The sequence below is a fragment of the Sparus aurata genome, chromosome 24 (assembly GCF_900880675.1).
Source record: "Sparus aurata chromosome 24, fSpaAur1.1, whole genome shotgun sequence".
Taxonomy (NCBI): Eukaryota; Metazoa; Chordata; class Actinopteri; order Spariformes; family Sparidae; genus Sparus; species Sparus aurata.
The window spans coordinates 15,739,271-15,757,041 of record NC_044210.1 but is presented as its reverse complement, the minus strand read 5'-3'; the positions used below and the strand labels follow the sequence as shown (position 1 = coordinate 15,757,041).

Genomic DNA, 17,771 nt, shown 5'->3' with positions numbered 1-17,771 from the left:
CATGCGCACACACACGCTGGGTCGGGTAATTAACAGTCTGTAGATCTAAGCTAGCTTTAATCTAATCAAACCGGCCCTCCTCAGCGTCCCCCGTGGGTTTCTGCACACAAACAAATGCACACTTTCCCTGTTTTATCTTTTATCTGCTCCACGCTCTCTTCCTCCCTCGCTCCATTCATCTCAATTAAAACACAGAGCTGCCATTTCTTCAATCATCACACCTGTCTTTCCGAACGATCTATTCTTAGGACTTCTATCAGATCATAGTTAAAAAGGTTTATGTTGTTGTGTGTTTGTAATCGGATTATGTTGTTGGGGTTGCTGCTGTGTCTGTCTGGAAGTTATTGTATTATTTTTGTTTTCGGTGCAGCTGAGATAAATAAAACAGTGGAAATTAAAGAAACAGCACCTTTAATTGTGCAGGTTTAGAGCTCCTGCTGTCTCAGACTTCATTCTGCTTTGTTTTCTTTTTAAATATCAGTTTCTCTGGCCACTGACACACTGATTATACCCTGTTGTCTGGTCAAAAATACATAGTTTTTCTGCTACTGGCACAACTGGAAAATGTCCAGATACCTAATCATAAAATAGCTGGTTTTGTTTCCACTTATGAATATGAAAACTGTCAGATTTGTTGCTTCCAACATCTGTAAAAAGTCCTGATGATTTGTTAAAATATCCAGTTTTGTTGCCACTAACATCTGGAAAATGTCCCGACATAAATTGAAAGTCAGCTCATATACATGTAATCTGAACGTGGCATGTTTTGTAGAAATGTCGATATGATACGTATGAAACATTTATATCATCCGTTGTTTGCAAAAACGTACAATGCCAATGTTTTCTTCTGACAGCTGGGCAGCTACAGCAGAAGCAGCAGCGGTGGAGTTTCAGCTGAATACTGAGAAGTTGGTAGGAAATTAAAACTGTGATGACATTAGCGGACACGCGGAGGCTCATCTTCATCTCCAGCCCGTCCAATCACATCGACGCCCTGCTTGAATTGAGTCTAAACTCACTGTTATTGCAGTCCTTTAGCCGACACTTTCATCATTAGAGGGGTTTCTGCAGTTCCTCTTGTTATCGTTTCCAGCGGTGACATGGATTATTCATCTGTGTGTGAGTCTGTGCACAGCGCTGAGAGTCGGCAGCTGCAGTCGCCTGAGAAGTAACTCCTGCCTGAGGGCCGCCTCTTACCGAGAGAGAGGGAGAGAGCTGCATGGATGTAGGGAGGAAAGAGGAAAACATTTCAGAGTCTCAGCTCGCCTTCGGGAGACCGAACCGAACAGCAACACAGAAACACATCCACTCCAAACAACACACACCATGTCATGCAAAGCCTAACGCGGGGGACAAGTGGCTTCTTCTTTGCTCTCGGACAAATTTTCCGGCTCATTGGCTCCTTTTAAACGAGGCGGGCAGCAGCCGCTACAAGAGTCAGCCTGTAGCTGGAACGACGATGAGACCTATAAAGTCATAAAAGTCTATTTACTGTCCGCCTCGTATCCATTCACGCTCCATATAACCTGGAGATTGTGTCCCTGAACACCTCAGGTTTACTTCACAGGAGCCATCCACACCTCAGACTCACTCAGAAGTCATTTAAGTCAGCTGTCAGTGACGGCTCGATGAATGAGACCAGAGAGCAGCGGTTATATGTCCGACTTGTAGAAACGTGTCTTTATAAGGAGAGGAGACAGTTTTATCTCAGTCAGGACCAGGAACAGATACCAGCAGCAGAGATGGCTGAACAGATAAACACAGACAGCGAACATCTCGCTCAGCCTCACACGGGCCTGTTGTCACTGTGAAGTCTCCAAACAGATGAGACAGAACGTGTTAATTAATGAGGTGCTGGTGCGCAGCGTGGTTTGTTATATTTGGACGGAGTCACGCGAGCTGTTTCCCACTGTTTGCAGTCTTGATGCTAAGCTAAAAGCTAACCGGCTGCAGACTGGAGCTTTATTTTCCTTTTTCTGCATTTGGATCATTTGAAAAGCATCAAACGGAGCTTTTCTTTACAGGAGGGAGTGTCACGTTGGTCCATACATCTAGTTTCCTGATTCATGTTCTTAACACTTTGAATTAATAACTATGCACTAATATGAATGAAATCTAGCACACTGTGAAGTTAACTGATTTGTACTAACAAACTGTATTATTATTATCATTGCACTGACGATCGATATCGTTTAAGAGTTGTACTTTATCCTGTTGATCAAATGAGATTGAAACAAGCATCAGCCCCATGTTATGAAGGGTTGATACATTGGAGAGAAAAGCCAGGATATGAGAGAGAACACAGCTCCATTCTGGGAAGAAGCCAAGGTCATAAGATAAGTTTTGTTTCAAACAGAACAACAAAGTGTTTTCCACAAGAAAAGGCCAAGGTCACATGAGATTGTCGGAAGATGAACATGCTACACTAATTTTTGCCTGCACGTACAGAATGTTCTTGATGTTCTTTAAATATAATAAGTAACAATTAAAAGCACGAGGCTCAGCCAAAGGTCAGGGATGCCGACAATAGATTGATGAGGAAGTTAGACAGTGGAGGGAGGCTCTTTTAAAAGGGCGCTGTCTCCAGGGATTGGACCGGACAGTGCAAAGAGGTTGGGACCAACCTAAATGCAGCAACAAGGGAGAGCCAAGTAAAATCACGGTCACTACCCACCTGTTTGAACCAATAATGTAATCCACACTGTTGTTGGAAAAACTATAAGATGTACTGTAAATGTGAAATTGTTCAATTTTCTTCTGGGCAACTGCCATGTCAAACAGAGAAGATCCTTGATCAAGCTTTGCTTAATTAATGAACGCCCCCATTTTAAGGTTCTTTTTCCAAAATGACATACCGAAATTAAAAGCATGACAGCTCCCACATAGTTTGAGACTCAGGGTACCATTGGAAAGGTAACACCCTCAAGTTTTTTTTTTCTAGAAGTGTAAGTGTGATTCTATGACATACTGACACAGAGTTACAGAGGTTGGAACACAGGTTTTGGTTTCCGTCCAAACACAAGGGTGTTCCTATGTTGGAACGGTGTTCCTTAAGGGGTTAATGATACTATTCTAAAATAAATGGTAAAAAGTAAGTCGTGGTGTGTCGTCTCTCTAGAACACGCCTGACAAAACGCAGACTTTCATGTTGTTACATACTTTGAATATCATTGTGTCAGGCCCTGGGAACTGAGTTTCAGCCAGGTGTTTTATGAGGGATTTTCTCTAACCGCTGATTTCCTTCCCTGGCGTTTAAAAGGAACTTTAAACCGAGAACAAAGCGCTGCACGAATCACAAAAAGGGGTCACCCTCCGATTCTATCAACACCATAGACAAACAAAGAAACACTGGACCAAAAATGAAGAGGTGAAGTGGGAGTCACTTTTCAGGGCCAAAAGAAAGAAAGCTCAAGAACTCAACCCAGATTTACACCCAGACAAGAAACGCAGAGAGCCAACTGAAGGTGTCGACTCCATGAAAACACACAACTGAGCAACAGCTGAGCGAGAACATCACAGGTGCACCCAGTCGCTTCAGATAACCTGTGACCTCGATCCTGAGAAATCTCTGTTCTTGTATGGACCTTGGGGAATCTCTGAGAGAAGCACAAACGTTCAGTTTAACGTCGTCTGTGTTGTGAAGGATGTGATGATGTTAACGCGGTTGGATGACACCAAACCTCAGAGCCCAGCCGGCCTCCTCATACGATTAGGTTTATATCATTACTGGAGATATTACAGACAGGAAGGGCGGGCCGGCAACAGGAAACAAGCCCGACCCGCGGTCCAGACTGCTCGTACGACACGGTGTGACACGGCACGGGTGATTTCATTAAGAGGCCAGACGGGAGGGCAATAAATGACAATACAGATCCAGATGTCTGGCGATCACCAAACTCATGAATATCCACAGATGCATCGGCAGCTGGTGCCTGAGTGCTGAGTCAGAAACACAACCTGCCGAGGGTTTAAAAACTGGATTTTAATATTTAATTCTCCTAAAGTCCTAAAGTTTTCCCTGCATGTGTAGAAGAAGCCAAATGACTTCCGTGAAAATACTAAACTACCAGCCCAACACGAAGCTGTGTGGATATAAACCTGGTTTTATAACATTAGATATGATCATTTATGACAGTTACTTTGGAAGCTGTGGTAGAGATTCATCATTTATGCAAAAAACTGAGCTCAAGTCTCAGATGCTTTGGTTTGTAATACACACGAAGCGTTTTTATTACGACAGCACTTATTTAATCTTGAATCGCGACAATGGTGATGAAGATGAAGTCATTAAGCTACAAACTTGGTCCGAGGTCAGCGTGAAGCTCAGCGTGTTGGTTTCCACCATCTCGGTATCTAATTGGAAAAATGGGCAAAGAGTTTAACTTACAACTGTAAGCTTTACTAGTATTCATACTGGTGAGTTATGTATAGTAGTCAGGGGAGCGTACCTATGTTCCCCGGGTCTTATGTTCCCCTAACCCTTCCGATCCGACCCTAACCCTCACATACAAAGCGGGGAACACAGGACCCGGGGAACATAGGGTTGATCCCGTAGTGGTGATTGTTGGGAATTATCTATAAAGGGTTTTTAAGTCCCAACTTTCGTCACAAGACTAACCTTGGTTTTTTTTTATGAAGGGATATCCCAATGGGGGAACCGGAGCACCCGGAGTAAACCCAACCTCTAACATCCGGCCTGATTCTGATTCTGATTCACTCATATTTCCACTCGGTGAAGCTGCAATTGTGTGAAGATGGCTCAACTGTCTGCACGAGATCGATGTTGTCGCATAAGTGCAGCAGTTTAATGGTCTAAAAATTTAAGCTTCCGTGGCCAACAGGTGTTAGAGGTGCTGTGTTTGGGCTGTGGGGCAGTCCTGGTTGGATCCTCTGCCGCTGAGGTGGTTCTGGAAATGTTTGTAAGGTGGAAGGGTTTAACAGGGACCTCGGCGGCTTTCATCTGCTGCCGGCAAGCACGTTGTTCAGCCACCATGCTCATGTTGAATTTCATGTTCTCCATGTTTGTTTCCCGTTTCTTCCGAGCCTTCAGTTTTTCCTGTTCCCGGAATAATTCAGCGGCTTCGATGTCGGCCTTGAGTATGGCGGCTTTGCCCTGACGCTCTGCCCTTTCCTTCAGCTCTTTCTCCCGCATCTCATTGGTCGGATCCTCTGCCGCCAAGCTGGATTTGGAAATGCCTGTCAGGTTGGAGGGTTTAAATGAGATCTCACCAACTTTCATCTGCTGCCGGCGAGCTCGTTGTTCAGCCACCATGTTCATGTTGAATTCCATGTGCTCCATGTTGTTTTCTCTTCTCCTCCGAGCCTTTAGGTTTTCCTCTTCCCGGAATAATTCAGCGGCTTGGAAGTCAGCCCTGAGGATGGCGGCTTTGCCCTGACGCTCTGCCCTTTCCTTCAGCTCCTTCTCCCGCATCTCATTGATCGGATCCTTTTCCGCTAAGCTGGTTCTGGAAAAGTTTAGGATGTTGGAGGGTTTAATGTGGACCTCGCAGGCTTTCCTCTGCCGAAGGTGAGCACGTTCTTCATCCAATATTCTCGCGTTTGCTATCATCAGCTTGGCACTTTCGTCTTTTATCTTCTGATCGTTCAGAATTCTCCCGTCCCAGAATGATTTGTCAGCGTCGAAGTCGGCCTTGAGTATGGCCGCGTTGCCCTGACGCTCTGCCCTTTCCTTCAGCTCTTTCTCCCGCGTCACGTCGGTCGGATTCTCTGCCGCTACGCTGGTGTTGAAAATGTTTCGGAAGTTAAAGGGCTTCACCGTTGTCATCCGCCGATGGTGAGCACGCTGTTGGGCTGCCATGCTCAAATTCGTAGTTTTCAGGAGTTCGATTGTCTTTCTCTCTTCCTCTGCCAAGAATAATTTCTGAACTTCCATTTCGGCCTTGCGTAAATCCACTTTGCTCTCCGTCGTCAGTCTGGGCCTCGCAGGTGGCGGGGGGTCCTGCGGTGGACTTCCCATCTCTCCGTCGGTCTGAGGGCTTCTTGTCTCTTGGCACTCTGTGTTCATGGTTAAACCTGTAGTCCCTTTCTGTATCCTGAGGGTCGTAGTTGTAGTGGTGAACTGCTCAACTAAAGAACGTAACGTAACATGCAGAGCCACAACCACCTGTAGGAAAACATGAAAGCAACCTCGGTGACATCACATTCCGTTTGCACTGATCTTTGCCTTTGATGGGTTCTTTTTTGTCTTGGATTTTTTGCTTTGATGTGACATCACATTCCACCATAAACATTCCACCGCCAACATTCTACCATCAACATTCTACCATCAACATTCTATCATCAACATTCTACCATTAACATTCTACCATCAACATTCCACCATCAACATTCTACCATCAACATTCTACCATCAACATTCCACCATCAACATTCTACCATCAACATTCCACCATCAACATTCTATCATCAACATTCGACCATCAACATTCTACCATCAACATTGTTAAGTGTTTTAAAAATAGCGATTTTGATGCTATTGCTAATTTACCCGTAGCACTCCCATTGAAAATGAGTTTGCCCGAAAATGAAACTACGGTAAATCTTAAAAGTGCCTCTTTCGTCGTAATAGAGCTCAACAGTGACCGCCCACTTTTTTAACGGCTCCGGTTCCGGAAGTGAATTTGCCATTCATTTACTCCGTTGATGTTTCATAAAATCCTTATATAAAGAGTTTTAGGCCTGGAACCAAGCCAATCAGCTAGAAGATGAATCATGACCATAAAATACTTAATTCGGCGCAAACAAAATGTTGGAAAACGGAGAAAAAGCAAACGTATAAGACTGTGTACATAATTATCTTAAGAGTAAAGGAACTACTCATCCCATAAACCATTGCGAATGTAACAGTGACGTCTCTGATTGGTGGAGCTCGCTGTTACCATGTAAATGTTTACCGAACCCGCAAATTTCATGTTCGGCTGAACCCTTAATAAACTCTTCTCCTCATCACTAAATGAACGCAGCAGGTCAGAAAGTGAAATCATGGTCGCTCTGTGGTAAAATATCGTAGAGTTCAGTGTTAGCGGTAACTAGCTAACATGAAATTTGCGGGTTTGGTAAACATTTCCATGGTAACAGCAAGCTCCACCAATCAGAGACGTCGCTGTTACACTATAGGATTGTGGGTAGTGTAGTACTTCTCCATGACATTGCGAATAAAACATGTTTTTCTCAAAACAAGATTGATATCATACGAACTTGTGACTTCTACAGGATCATATATCATCGTTTGACAATCTGATAACTTGTGGTAAGTCTACTTTGGATGGTTACGACATTATGGCCAATAATCAAAATCTATATGCAGAATATGAATGGCATTTTCACTTCCGGAACCTCACTGTTGAGCTCTATTATGCTTTTACATGAAGGCTCGACTCATTCATTCACATTCACAAATAAAGCCTAGGTTGCTTTTTGGCGAGAGTTTCACTTTAATGAAAGTTATGTTACCAATCCCAATAGGAAACTGATCTGTTTTTATACTAGTATGCAACCTGACATGTTAAATTTATGATTACAAAAGCATTTTTTTTCAAAAAGGAAATTTTTTTTGCAAAAGGAGTGAGATTGAAGGTGCACTGTTTACAATGGCAGGGCAATGTTGTTTACCATAAAAGCATCCAAATAAAAGAAATACCTTTAATCATTTCTTTGTCATTTGTAGTTTGAGTTTGAGAATCAAACAAAGTTTTTTTCCGACCAATCTATCCGACCGTGTGAATCGTTTCTTAATAATACTGACATGAAACCGCAAAAAGAAAATCTAAAATAATCCAAATGAACTGAGACGAAGTGTTTGGCTCCTTATTGCTACTCATATATTAGGCAAAACAACACACACACACACACACACACACACACACACAATAAATAAGCACAGGAAACATTTGTGGGACCTGACTCGAGCGCATTTTTATTTAACGTTTATAACTGTTAAAAACATGTATAAAATTGGTCCTGTTTCAGAAACAAGGCACGCATAGTCATGTCAATGTTCAGTGTTCATGTCATTATTAGCATTATCATTTATCATCAACATCATCATCATCGGCATCATCATCATCATCATCGGCATGTTCCATCATTATTTGTCTAATAGTAGTATCAAGCATTCCCTAATATAAAAACACGTTCCAATTTTTTTTTTTTTTTCTTTTCACAGAGGTTAAAATTTTTATTCCGAGCAGCAAGACAATATTCATGCAAAGACTGGAGTGGAGGAGAAGATGCGAGCTGACTGGACTGACAGGCTGATGGGTCTTTTAATAGTAGGTCTCCCGTTCCACCCAACCTGGACGCACAGGGGGAGAAAACAAACAAACACACACCAGATTTAGTGGCAATTTCTTCGGTCAGACTGAATAAAACTGGAGGAAAATAGGGGGGAAAAAGACCAAAGTGCAGAGCGTAATAAAATGATCCATGGAGAGGAAAAACAAGAGAGAAAGGGAAGAGAGAAGATAATAAAAACATGGACTCTGGACTCACCTCCTGGGCTGCGTCTGAGGATCAGCTTACGGATTTCATCATAGATAAAGATGAGCAGGGAGTAGGGGAAGGCGCAGAACCACCAGTTGGGCCTGGAAAACACAAACACACAAGAAAAAAAAAAAAGGAGGGATGAGAAAGGGATCCAGTGCCCCGGGCGTGGAGTCGGCATGACCCACGACAAATGTACGACGTGCAACACCAAAACTCTCTCAGATTATCTTAAATAATGAGAATCGTTGTCGTACTTCAGTCATTCTTTTCAGATACTTTTGAGTTTCCCATTATTTACTGAGATGCTGAGTCATTTTGAGAAAGTTTCGCTTTATTTCAAGATGCCAGCAACTTTCCTATGATGACTTTTTCCCCCCTTCGCACTGGCGGACACATGCTTCCATTACACGTGGCTTACTGGTGCGTTCACGGGCTTTTTACTCACTTGAGAGGGTACATTCTGAGGGCGACGTCCATGCCTGGGCAGTAAGAGAGGAAGGCAGCCAGGGCGGTCTCCTCAAACAGTCCAAAGATCAGGATCTTGTTCCTGAAACACACAGAGGAAAACATTTAGACTTTGAGATAACGAAACCACAGACCCAAAAAAACTACTGAGAACGACTGAAAATAGCCGGGAACTGAAATAGGAGGCGTGAGATAAAAGATGGCCGCTGTAAAACACCCGCGACTGGGAGAGGACAGACGTGTTTCTGCACTCACTTCATTCCCTGTTGGAAGACAGAGTTCCTCCTGGTCTTACAGATGATCAGATCGGCCCACTGCACGATGACGATGCTGACGAAGAAGGCCGTGTGGCAGGTGAACTCCACGATCTTCCTCTGCTCGTAAGTCTGACGGGGAACACAAAACAGAAACAGTTCACACCAGGCGGCGACGGCCAGACTGTCACCTTCACATGCGGTCTGTCCGATAGATGTTACTGACCCACTGCTGTCCGTAGCTGTCCTCCAGATCATTGATGTATTTATTATCCCAGTTCACTCTGATGCCCAGCAGGGTGGAGGGCAGGAAGCCATTTTCAGCCAGGATCACAAAGTAGGTGAAGAAACCTGCCAGCGCCTGGATCATACCTGCCGGGGAGGAGAGGTGTGATCAGATGAACAGAGACATCAACCTGACGTCGTATAATCTTTTAAATCGCCAATTAAAATGAGTTCGTCCTCAGAGCGGTTTCAAAAAGAATGAAGAAACGCAGTTCATTTAGGAAACAAACTGGGCTCGTGGTCCACCGGGGGGACAGAACTCATGAGGAAGTGATGGACTGAGTGGATAAAAAATGATCTGTCAGTCTTTCAGGGAGTCTTGAGGACTAAACAACGCGTCATCTGATGAAAAACCGAGTGAATAAACACACGAGATGAAGTCGATTTCTGAGGAATCAAACGCTTATTCAGAACAGCAGTGGTTTTTCTTCTTCTTTCTACTTCTAGCACATAACTCACTGAGATAAATGAACCATGAAGATACAATCTGATTATTTTAAATGTCTGGGAGGATCCGTTTGCTTGTGCTCTTGCTCTTATAATTAAGTAGTAACCAGGAAGTTCACGGGGGTCGAGCCTATTCTTGGCTTCATTACCAAAGACGGAAAATATCAAAAGCCGGAGGGACATCTCTATCGTCATTCGAACACACACTCCAGCTCTCTATCAGTACCGGCCTATTTCTGGCGCATGCCGCTCTTCTGGTTATCTCGGACCACCCAGATACTGAGCTGCCTTTCCAGAAAAAAAAGATCCAACCAAGGAGCCACGAGGAGCGAACTCCCGTCTCTGGTTTGATTTTGAAGTGTGCACATTTGGCTCTTGTGTTTACCGATCTGTCCGTAGGCTATGCTGATGAGCCGCTCGTTCACCAGTTTGTCTGTTTTGGGGTTTCTGGGCTGTCTCTTCATGATGTCGCTCTCGGCTGCTTCGTAAGCCAGGGAGATGGCGGGAACCTGGGAGACGAGACACAGGGTCAATCCATCAGCAAGCTGACACATCAACGTGAGCAAAATATACATTTTTATGTGTTAGCGAGGTTTCCGTCGACATGCTAAGCTTTTTTGTTTGGAAAAAGTACCAGAATAAAGGCGGATATCTGCTCTGAAGCGTATTATCTGATTATATAAACTGAATTTATACTTTTTCTGGTATGTTTTTAAACCTCGGCGTTGTCAGAAGGACAGGAATAATACAAGTCTTCATTTTGAATGTCGCTAACTAGCAACACATTGTAAAAATGAAGCGTTTTAGCAGTGCAAAAGCAGCAGTTCGTCCATCTTTACCATGTCAGTTCCCAGGTCGATACAGAGGATGGTGACGGTTCCCAGCGGCAGAGGGATGTTGGCGATGATGAAGAGGAGGAAGGGGGTGATCTCGGGGATGTTGCTGGTCAGAGTGTAGGCGATGGACTTCTTCAAGTTGTCAAAGATCAGACGGCCTGATGAGGACAAGACAAAAGCACATAAAGTCATCGTTTGAATCATTTGAAGACTTCAGCTCAATAGCTTGTAAAGTACAATGTGTTACCTTCTTCCACTCCTGTAACGATGGAGGCGAAGTTGTCGTCCAGCAGGATCATGTCGGCGGCCTGCTTGGAGACGTCAGACCCGGCGATACCCATGGCAACACCGATGTCGGCCTTCTTCAGGGCAGGAGAGTCGTTCACACCGTCACCTGTCACGGCCACGATGGCTCCCTGAAGACAGAGACGTGATGAGGCCGATATTAATGTTTGTGTGCGGAAATTATGCTTTTTAATTTATTTTAGATTAGCGGAGCAAAGAATGTGACACGTCCTCTCAGCAGAAGTCGAACTGATTTGCGTCTGTATTAAAAAATAAAACGTCCGACTGAGCCAACAGGTGTCAGATCCTTTTCAGAGAGAAGTCTCAAATCTTGCTGCTGAGCGACGTTTTCCATTTTCCATTTTCTAAAGTTACACCGCGTCACACGGAATAATTTCCTGCTTCCTTTTCTTTTCAAACGGTTTCTGCTTTATTTGACAGGGCAGACAGAATGTGATGAAAGTGAATAAGAGCCGGACGTCAAACAGAGCTCGCACTCTGGGCGAAAAAGTGAATTTTGGATGTGCAGATAAAAAAGCCTGCAGGCTTTCCCTGACAGAGAGGGAAGTTATTGTTTTAATGAAAGTGATAAGAATTATTAGTTTTCCAGCTCACGTTAATATCTGGACCATCTCACCAAGAGCATTTATTAACATTTATTAATATGATGAAGTAAGTTTAAATATATCTGAATGTATTTAAATAGAAGAACCAGAATTCATTCAACCTGATGCAGCACATTTAACCTACATCATTTATAAGATGAAATGTCAACAACAAATCAGAGTTAATCTCCCTCCAGGAAGCATTGTGTCGCTTATTTCTGCAACTTAGACGACCAAAGTGAATCCAATTAAAGGTGTATTTCAGCTATTTTTGTGGAAACATATGTAGACGGGGGCACTGTGTTGTTTTGGAGAAGAAATTCAAACTCCAGAATTTTGTTATTTACAATATTGGGGAGCTAATAATACAAATTGTTTGCAAGGTGGGCAGGAGTTTGTTTACTTAGTTTGTTGAAGCGCCTCCTCCCCAAAAACTACACACTGCTCCTTTAATATAAGAGGGCCCAGAGATTGAACTGGCGCTGTATCAGAAGAGTATAATGTTGTTTACGTGGCGCTCGATCCGGCAGTAATCAACAACAACATGTATATAAATAAACAAATCCACAGTGCAGCCGAGTTTACGCAGAGTTTCGCGCTGCCTGCTGATGCACTTTGTGAATATTCATGTGTGCGGTCGAGGTCACAGCTTGACAGATGCTCTGCCTGATTATTCTGCCAACTTAGTCATCAGGCCAAAGCAATGATCATAAATAAGCATTAGGGGATATGGATATCAAATATTCACACATGGATTTACATAATAAGGCGCCCGGCACATGCTGCATGCGCCAAACTGTAAAATATACAGCAAACAAACGCTGCAGAGGAAGATAGAGAGAAGGTATTCTCCCTGTGTTTTGTTTCTACCTGTCTCTGGCAGCCCTCCACAATAATCAGTTTCTGCTGCGGCGAGGTTCTGGCGAAAACAATCTCAGTGTGGTACTTCAGGATGTCGTCGAGCTGCTCGGCGCTCAGGTCTTTCAGGTCTCCGCCGTGGACGACGCAGGCCTTGGCATCTCTGAGAGGGAAGACAGACGTCGTCGTAAAATTACACAAATAATTAGATGTGGTTGAAGAATATAAAGCCTTGGGTTAGAAAACATTCAGTACGTCTGACACGACACATCAGAGCAAAACCGGGCCCAGAACGCAACCCTGGGGTACTCCACTTCGTGACAAACTCACCTTGGGTTGACTTCGTTGATTGGGATGTTCAGACGTGCAGCGATGTCCTCGACGGTCTCGTTGCCTTCGGAGATGATGCCCACACCCTTCGCGATGGCCTTAGCTGTGATTGGATGATCACCTGTTACCATGATAACCTAGAAGAAGGGACGTTTGAGCCCATTAGTTGAAGGGGAACACTTTCTCTTCCACTTAAACAACCATTAAAAGAAGATGTATTATTCATTAGGCCACTTGGACTGCATACATGTTATTCATATTTAAACATCATTCCAGGTGAGTAGCTTTATGTCCTTTACCTTGATTCCAGCGCTCCTGCATTTGCCGACAGCGTCGGGCACGGCAGCACGAGGAGGGTCGATCATGGACATGAGGCCAATGAAGCACAGGTTCTCAGTGGGGAAGTTCACCTCCTCAGTGTCGAAAGCAAAGCCTTCTGGGAACTGGTCATCGGGCAGGTCGAAATGGCAGAAACCTGGATTGGACACAAGACGATGAAGCAGTTTAGGATGAGAAAAACATCCAGCCGAATGAGGAGCTTTTCTGAGAGGCCATTTAAAATCCTTACCCAGCACTCTCTCTCCCAGACCTCCCAGTTCCAGGTAGGCGTTCTGGAAGGCGTCTTTCATCTCGTCGTCCAGAGGCTGCTCTTTGCCCTGGATCATGATGGAGGAGCAGCGGTCCAGAATCCTCTCCGGGGCTCCCTTCATCACCAGCAGGTGCTTGGAAGCATCCTCGCTGCTATTTTTGTGAATGGAAAGCTAAAGAAAAAGATAAAAAACAGGTCAGCTCACAGATTCATGTTTCAATGTGCATTATAATGGATAAAAGAGGGCAGATGAACGAATGACCACAACTCAAGGACGCTGTAAATTCCATGTTTATGATTCAGCAGACCTTTAAGCTTTTTACAAAACCCTTATTAGGGAATAAAGAAGCAGATTGTGTCAGGAGTCCATTTTTAGCCAATTAGCAAGAATTCGTAATGTTCGTAAAAGGTCACACAAAGATTTATTAAGAGAGTTTCTTCCAAGAACATTTTTATATCATGGATTTACCATCAACAGCTGGTCTGTGTGTCCCAGTAAAGCTGCTCTTTGCATACCTGGTACTTGTTAGTAGAGTTGAACGGGATCTCAGATATTTTGGGGGTCTTCTCTCTCATTTCCTGGACCGATCCGCAGCACAGCTCGATACACTTCAGCAGGGCCGACTCGGAGGCGTCACCCGCCACATCTCTCTGGAGGGGGGAGGAAGATGGAGACGGGAGGGGATGAATCATACAAGTCAGCTGAGTAAACGTGAAGATACAAACTCTTTGTTTGTTTCTCTGTTTGAGGAGCCTACTATGAACTACGGAAGCCCATGAGGAGCAACGGCGGCACAGACAGATTAGATTGTTTTGGTCTGCTTGTGTTTTTTCTTTTTCTTTTATGGATTTTTTAAATTCCATGTTGTTTATATTTTTGTCTTTAATATGCTAAAAAATAAAAAAACATATATACATAGACGCGCCATTGAGCCAGATCCTGACACATAAATCTGACAGGTTTGCTGAAAATATCGCTCTTCATATGTATTCTGATCGACTCCTCACATTAGACATGTTTCTGTATCCACCTACAACTCAAACAAAAAGCAGCAGGCAGAGATCCGTTTGGGAGCTCGGCCATGAAAGGAAAAAAATGCTAATTTTCTATATTTTTACATCATAATTACTGGCCTTGATAAACACCATCCCCGTGTTTACCCTCCTCTCACTCTTGTAACAGTGACTGAGGAAGAAATAATGAGCAGTGAGAGAGAGAATGGCTGGTAATTAGAGCCGTGATGCCAGCCAGACATTTACAGGTGATTAACGCGCACAGATGCACGAGCACACACTCACACGTCAACAGGTTATTAACACAGGGTGGAAACCAGAGACCGGGCTCTAAGGAAACTCTGGGGGAGCCAAGAGACACTCATACAACTCTGTGTGTTGGTGTGTTTTTCGGGGGATTGTGGTTAGGAATAATGAAGTGGTTACAGCATGTGTGTGTCTACACTCCAGGGAGGGTGATATAAGCTGGAAAACAAGCCTGTTGGCCTGAGTGGCAAACAGCCATCGAGTCTTTAATGCCTGATATCAAGATCCAAAATCAATCTGTGGCTTCAGTTGAAGGAAGAAGCCCTTTGAATCCTATTGGACACCAAAGAGACGCTCCGACACGAGCCACAACCCCGGCAAATTCATTCGTTTCGCTATCAGAATTTGAGGCATATTCAGGTTAGCTGGGTGCTCAACCAGCAGTTATCCAGTGGGCTTCATTAATTGTTCCAATCATGGCTTCAGTCAGCAGCGCAACACGGCAGCATCTCCGAGCAATGCCCGGCCATTTGGAAACAGATTCTAACAAACACTCATCGTTCACGAAGCTCACTTGAACAGGTGTTGGCATTACTGAAAATGAAACGAAGCCAACGCTGGTTCTGGTTTAATGTAATTTTTTTTTTTTGACTGCTTGGAAAAGAACATGATCAAACTGGAAAATGAGTCAGCAGTAACAGGACTTCTAAACCCTGCCCACATAATGAGCACACAAACTAAAAGGCCTGGAACAGCAGAAAAGACTCTCTTGTTGTTGAACAAAGGATGAAAGACAACGCAGACTTCTGGTTTTAGTTCTAAGAGCTAATTATTTCCCTAATAACATTCATTCATGTGAAAACCTCTGTTCAGAGGGGTTGCTGTCTCAGAGAAGTCTTAATACTGGGTATTATTTATTCAAGTAAACAGAGGATGAGAAACACAACTGCAGGAGAAGAGAAGCTAACAGAAACCCACCTTCAGGATGGGGAGGCCGCTCTGCTCGGCCAGGAAGACGGCGCGGTTGCAGAGTCCGGCGACTCTCGCCAGGGCAGCCCAGGTGGCCGAGGTCTTGTCGAAGGAGGTCCCGCTCTGGTTCTCAGTGGTGTCGGCCTCGTGGATCTGGTTGTCGAACCACATGTGGGCCACGGTCATCCTGTTCTGGGTCAGGGTGCCGGTCTTGTCGGAGCAGATGGTGGAGGTGGAGCCCAGCGTCTCCACAGCTTCAAGGTTCTTCACCAGGCAGTTCTTCTTGGCCATACGCTTAGCAGTCAGCGTCAGACACACCTAGAGACGGGATCGCTTGGGTCAGTTAGTTGTCTTTGGGACTATAATTGGATCTTTAATAGACAAGAAGCAGCAGGACTCACAGTGACAGTAGCCAGGAGACCTTCTGGCACGTTGGCGACAATGATACCAATGAGGAAGATGACGGCCTCCAGCCAGGAGTATCCAAGGATGAGGGAGAGGATGAAGAAGGAAACGCCAAGGAAGACGGCCACACCGGTGATGATGTGGATGAAATGCTCGATCTCAATGGAGATGGGGGTGCGTCCAACTTCAAGTCCGGAGGCCAGCGTGGCGATGCGACCCATCACGGTACGATCTCCGGTGCTGATCACAACACCACGGGCAGTTCCTGTAGCAAGGATGATTAGATTATTCTCTCAGAAACAGAAAACAGACGCTCTAGCACCGTCTGTGAACGGCTCTGATGCCTCCCGTCTTCATACCTTCAACACAGTTGGTGGAGAAGAAAGCAATGTTCCTGGTCTCCAGTGGGTTCTCATTGGAGAAGTCCGGAGTACGAGTCTGGGGCTCGGATTCGCCGGTCAGAGAGGAGTTGTCCACCTGAGAAATGAAACGTACAACTGTGATTGACGGAAAGAAATAAACGGCAAAATCCACCTCAGCTGCCAGGAAGACAAGCAAACCTTCTCCTCTAATGTTAACAAACTCTGTTCTGTGTAGTTACTCAGGGGGCGGATGGCAGATTTGGGTCACATGGCACTCTGGATCATTATGGCGCAACAGCTAAATGATGCAGAGGCAGGTGACGAGATACAACAATGAACGATGCAGAGGTTGACGGAAAGGCACGGGGCATAATTAGGTGTTGAGTTGAGTTTAGATAGAACAGATAGAAATGTTTGCGCAGCAGTAGGCCGAAATTTAAAAAGTCAAGACACCGTCCTTTAATGTTTTAATGGAGAAATGGTTTTCAGGTTATGTTCCTTTAGTGTGAGCCCTCGATGGAAGAAAACAACTTGTATCAAGGGCACCCACCTTGCAGCCGTGGGCGGAGATGATTCTCAGATCAGCGGGGATCCTGTCGCCACCTTTAACCTCCACCAGATCTCCGACCACCACCTCTTCGGCGTTGATGCTCTTCTTCTCGCCATCACGGAGGACCAGGGCTTGCTACAAGACGAGACACGACACAGATAGAAGAGAAAGTGAGACTGATGGCTTTCTTTTCTCTCTGTTTAAGCTGCGTCTACTTTCACATCCTGCATAGAGCTCTTTCTTCATGATAATGAAAGCTATTCTTAACCTCCAGATTATTCAGCAGGGCTAATACGATTCAGATGTCGAGAGGACTGTGTTGTTTTTGTACTACAAAGTGAGTTAGACCTTGAATTAACATACTACAATTAAGAGTTGACATGAGGTTTTGTCAAAGAAGTGGTTTCAGTTTCTTGCAACACAGTGTTAGCTCATGTTTTTCAGCAATTTCCTGTGATCTCAGTAAAAAAAAAGGGGATGTGGATCAAATGTCAAGGCAGGTACGTGAATAGAAGCTACTGAGGGGTACCTGTGGGACCAGGTTCTTGAAGGAGTCCATGATCTTGGAGCTCTTGGCCTCTTGATAGTAGGAGAAGCAACCAGTGATGATGACGACAGCAGAAAGCACGACACCAAGGTACAACTGTAAGAAAAATACATTGTTTAGCTTCCAGAAGGAGAGGAGAGTTCTGTAAAGTTACTCCTTTATTAACCCTACATATTTAAACATTGATTCAATATAATCTCAATTTCAGCACCAACAAAC

The 17,771-nt window shown here is 44.5% G+C and overlaps 1 protein-coding gene across 3 annotated transcripts in view; it reads right to left on the bottom strand.

Moving 5' to 3' along the window:
- Nucleotides 1-4,231: 4,231 nt before the first annotated feature.
- LOC115577091 (sodium/potassium-transporting ATPase subunit alpha-1) overlaps nt 4,232-17,771 on the bottom strand; it is a 28,601-nt gene continuing 15,061 nt past the window's right edge. For 2 of the 3 annotated variants that reach the window (XM_030409890.1, XM_030409891.1), the window contains exons 6-23: nt 17,535-17,648; nt 17,006-17,140; nt 16,453-16,570; nt 16,090-16,358; nt 15,698-16,006; nt 13,976-14,110; nt 13,439-13,631; nt 13,170-13,345; nt 12,871-13,007; nt 12,553-12,703; nt 11,040-11,208; nt 10,796-10,950; nt 10,342-10,465; nt 9,451-9,596; nt 9,226-9,356; nt 8,951-9,052; nt 8,512-8,603; nt 7,910-8,314 (exon numbers count right to left, since the gene is read on the bottom strand). In XM_030409890.1, the coding sequence (XP_030265750.1) occupies nt 8,286-8,314; nt 8,512-8,603; nt 8,951-9,052; nt 9,226-9,356; nt 9,451-9,596; nt 10,342-10,465; nt 10,796-10,950; nt 11,040-11,208; nt 12,553-12,703; nt 12,871-13,007; nt 13,170-13,345; nt 13,439-13,631; nt 13,976-14,110; nt 15,698-16,006; nt 16,090-16,358; nt 16,453-16,570; nt 17,006-17,140; nt 17,535-17,648 (2,685 nt within the window). In that variant the 3' untranslated portion in view covers nt 7,910-8,285. Of the gene's footprint in view, nt 5,685-7,909; nt 8,315-8,511; nt 8,604-8,950; nt 9,053-9,225; nt 9,357-9,450; nt 9,597-10,341; nt 10,466-10,795; nt 10,951-11,039; nt 11,209-12,552; nt 12,704-12,870; nt 13,008-13,169; nt 13,346-13,438; nt 13,632-13,975; nt 14,111-15,697; nt 16,007-16,089; nt 16,359-16,452; nt 16,571-17,005; nt 17,141-17,534; nt 17,649-17,771 lie in introns of those variants that run through there. The other variant, XM_030409892.1, reaches the window with a different exon arrangement.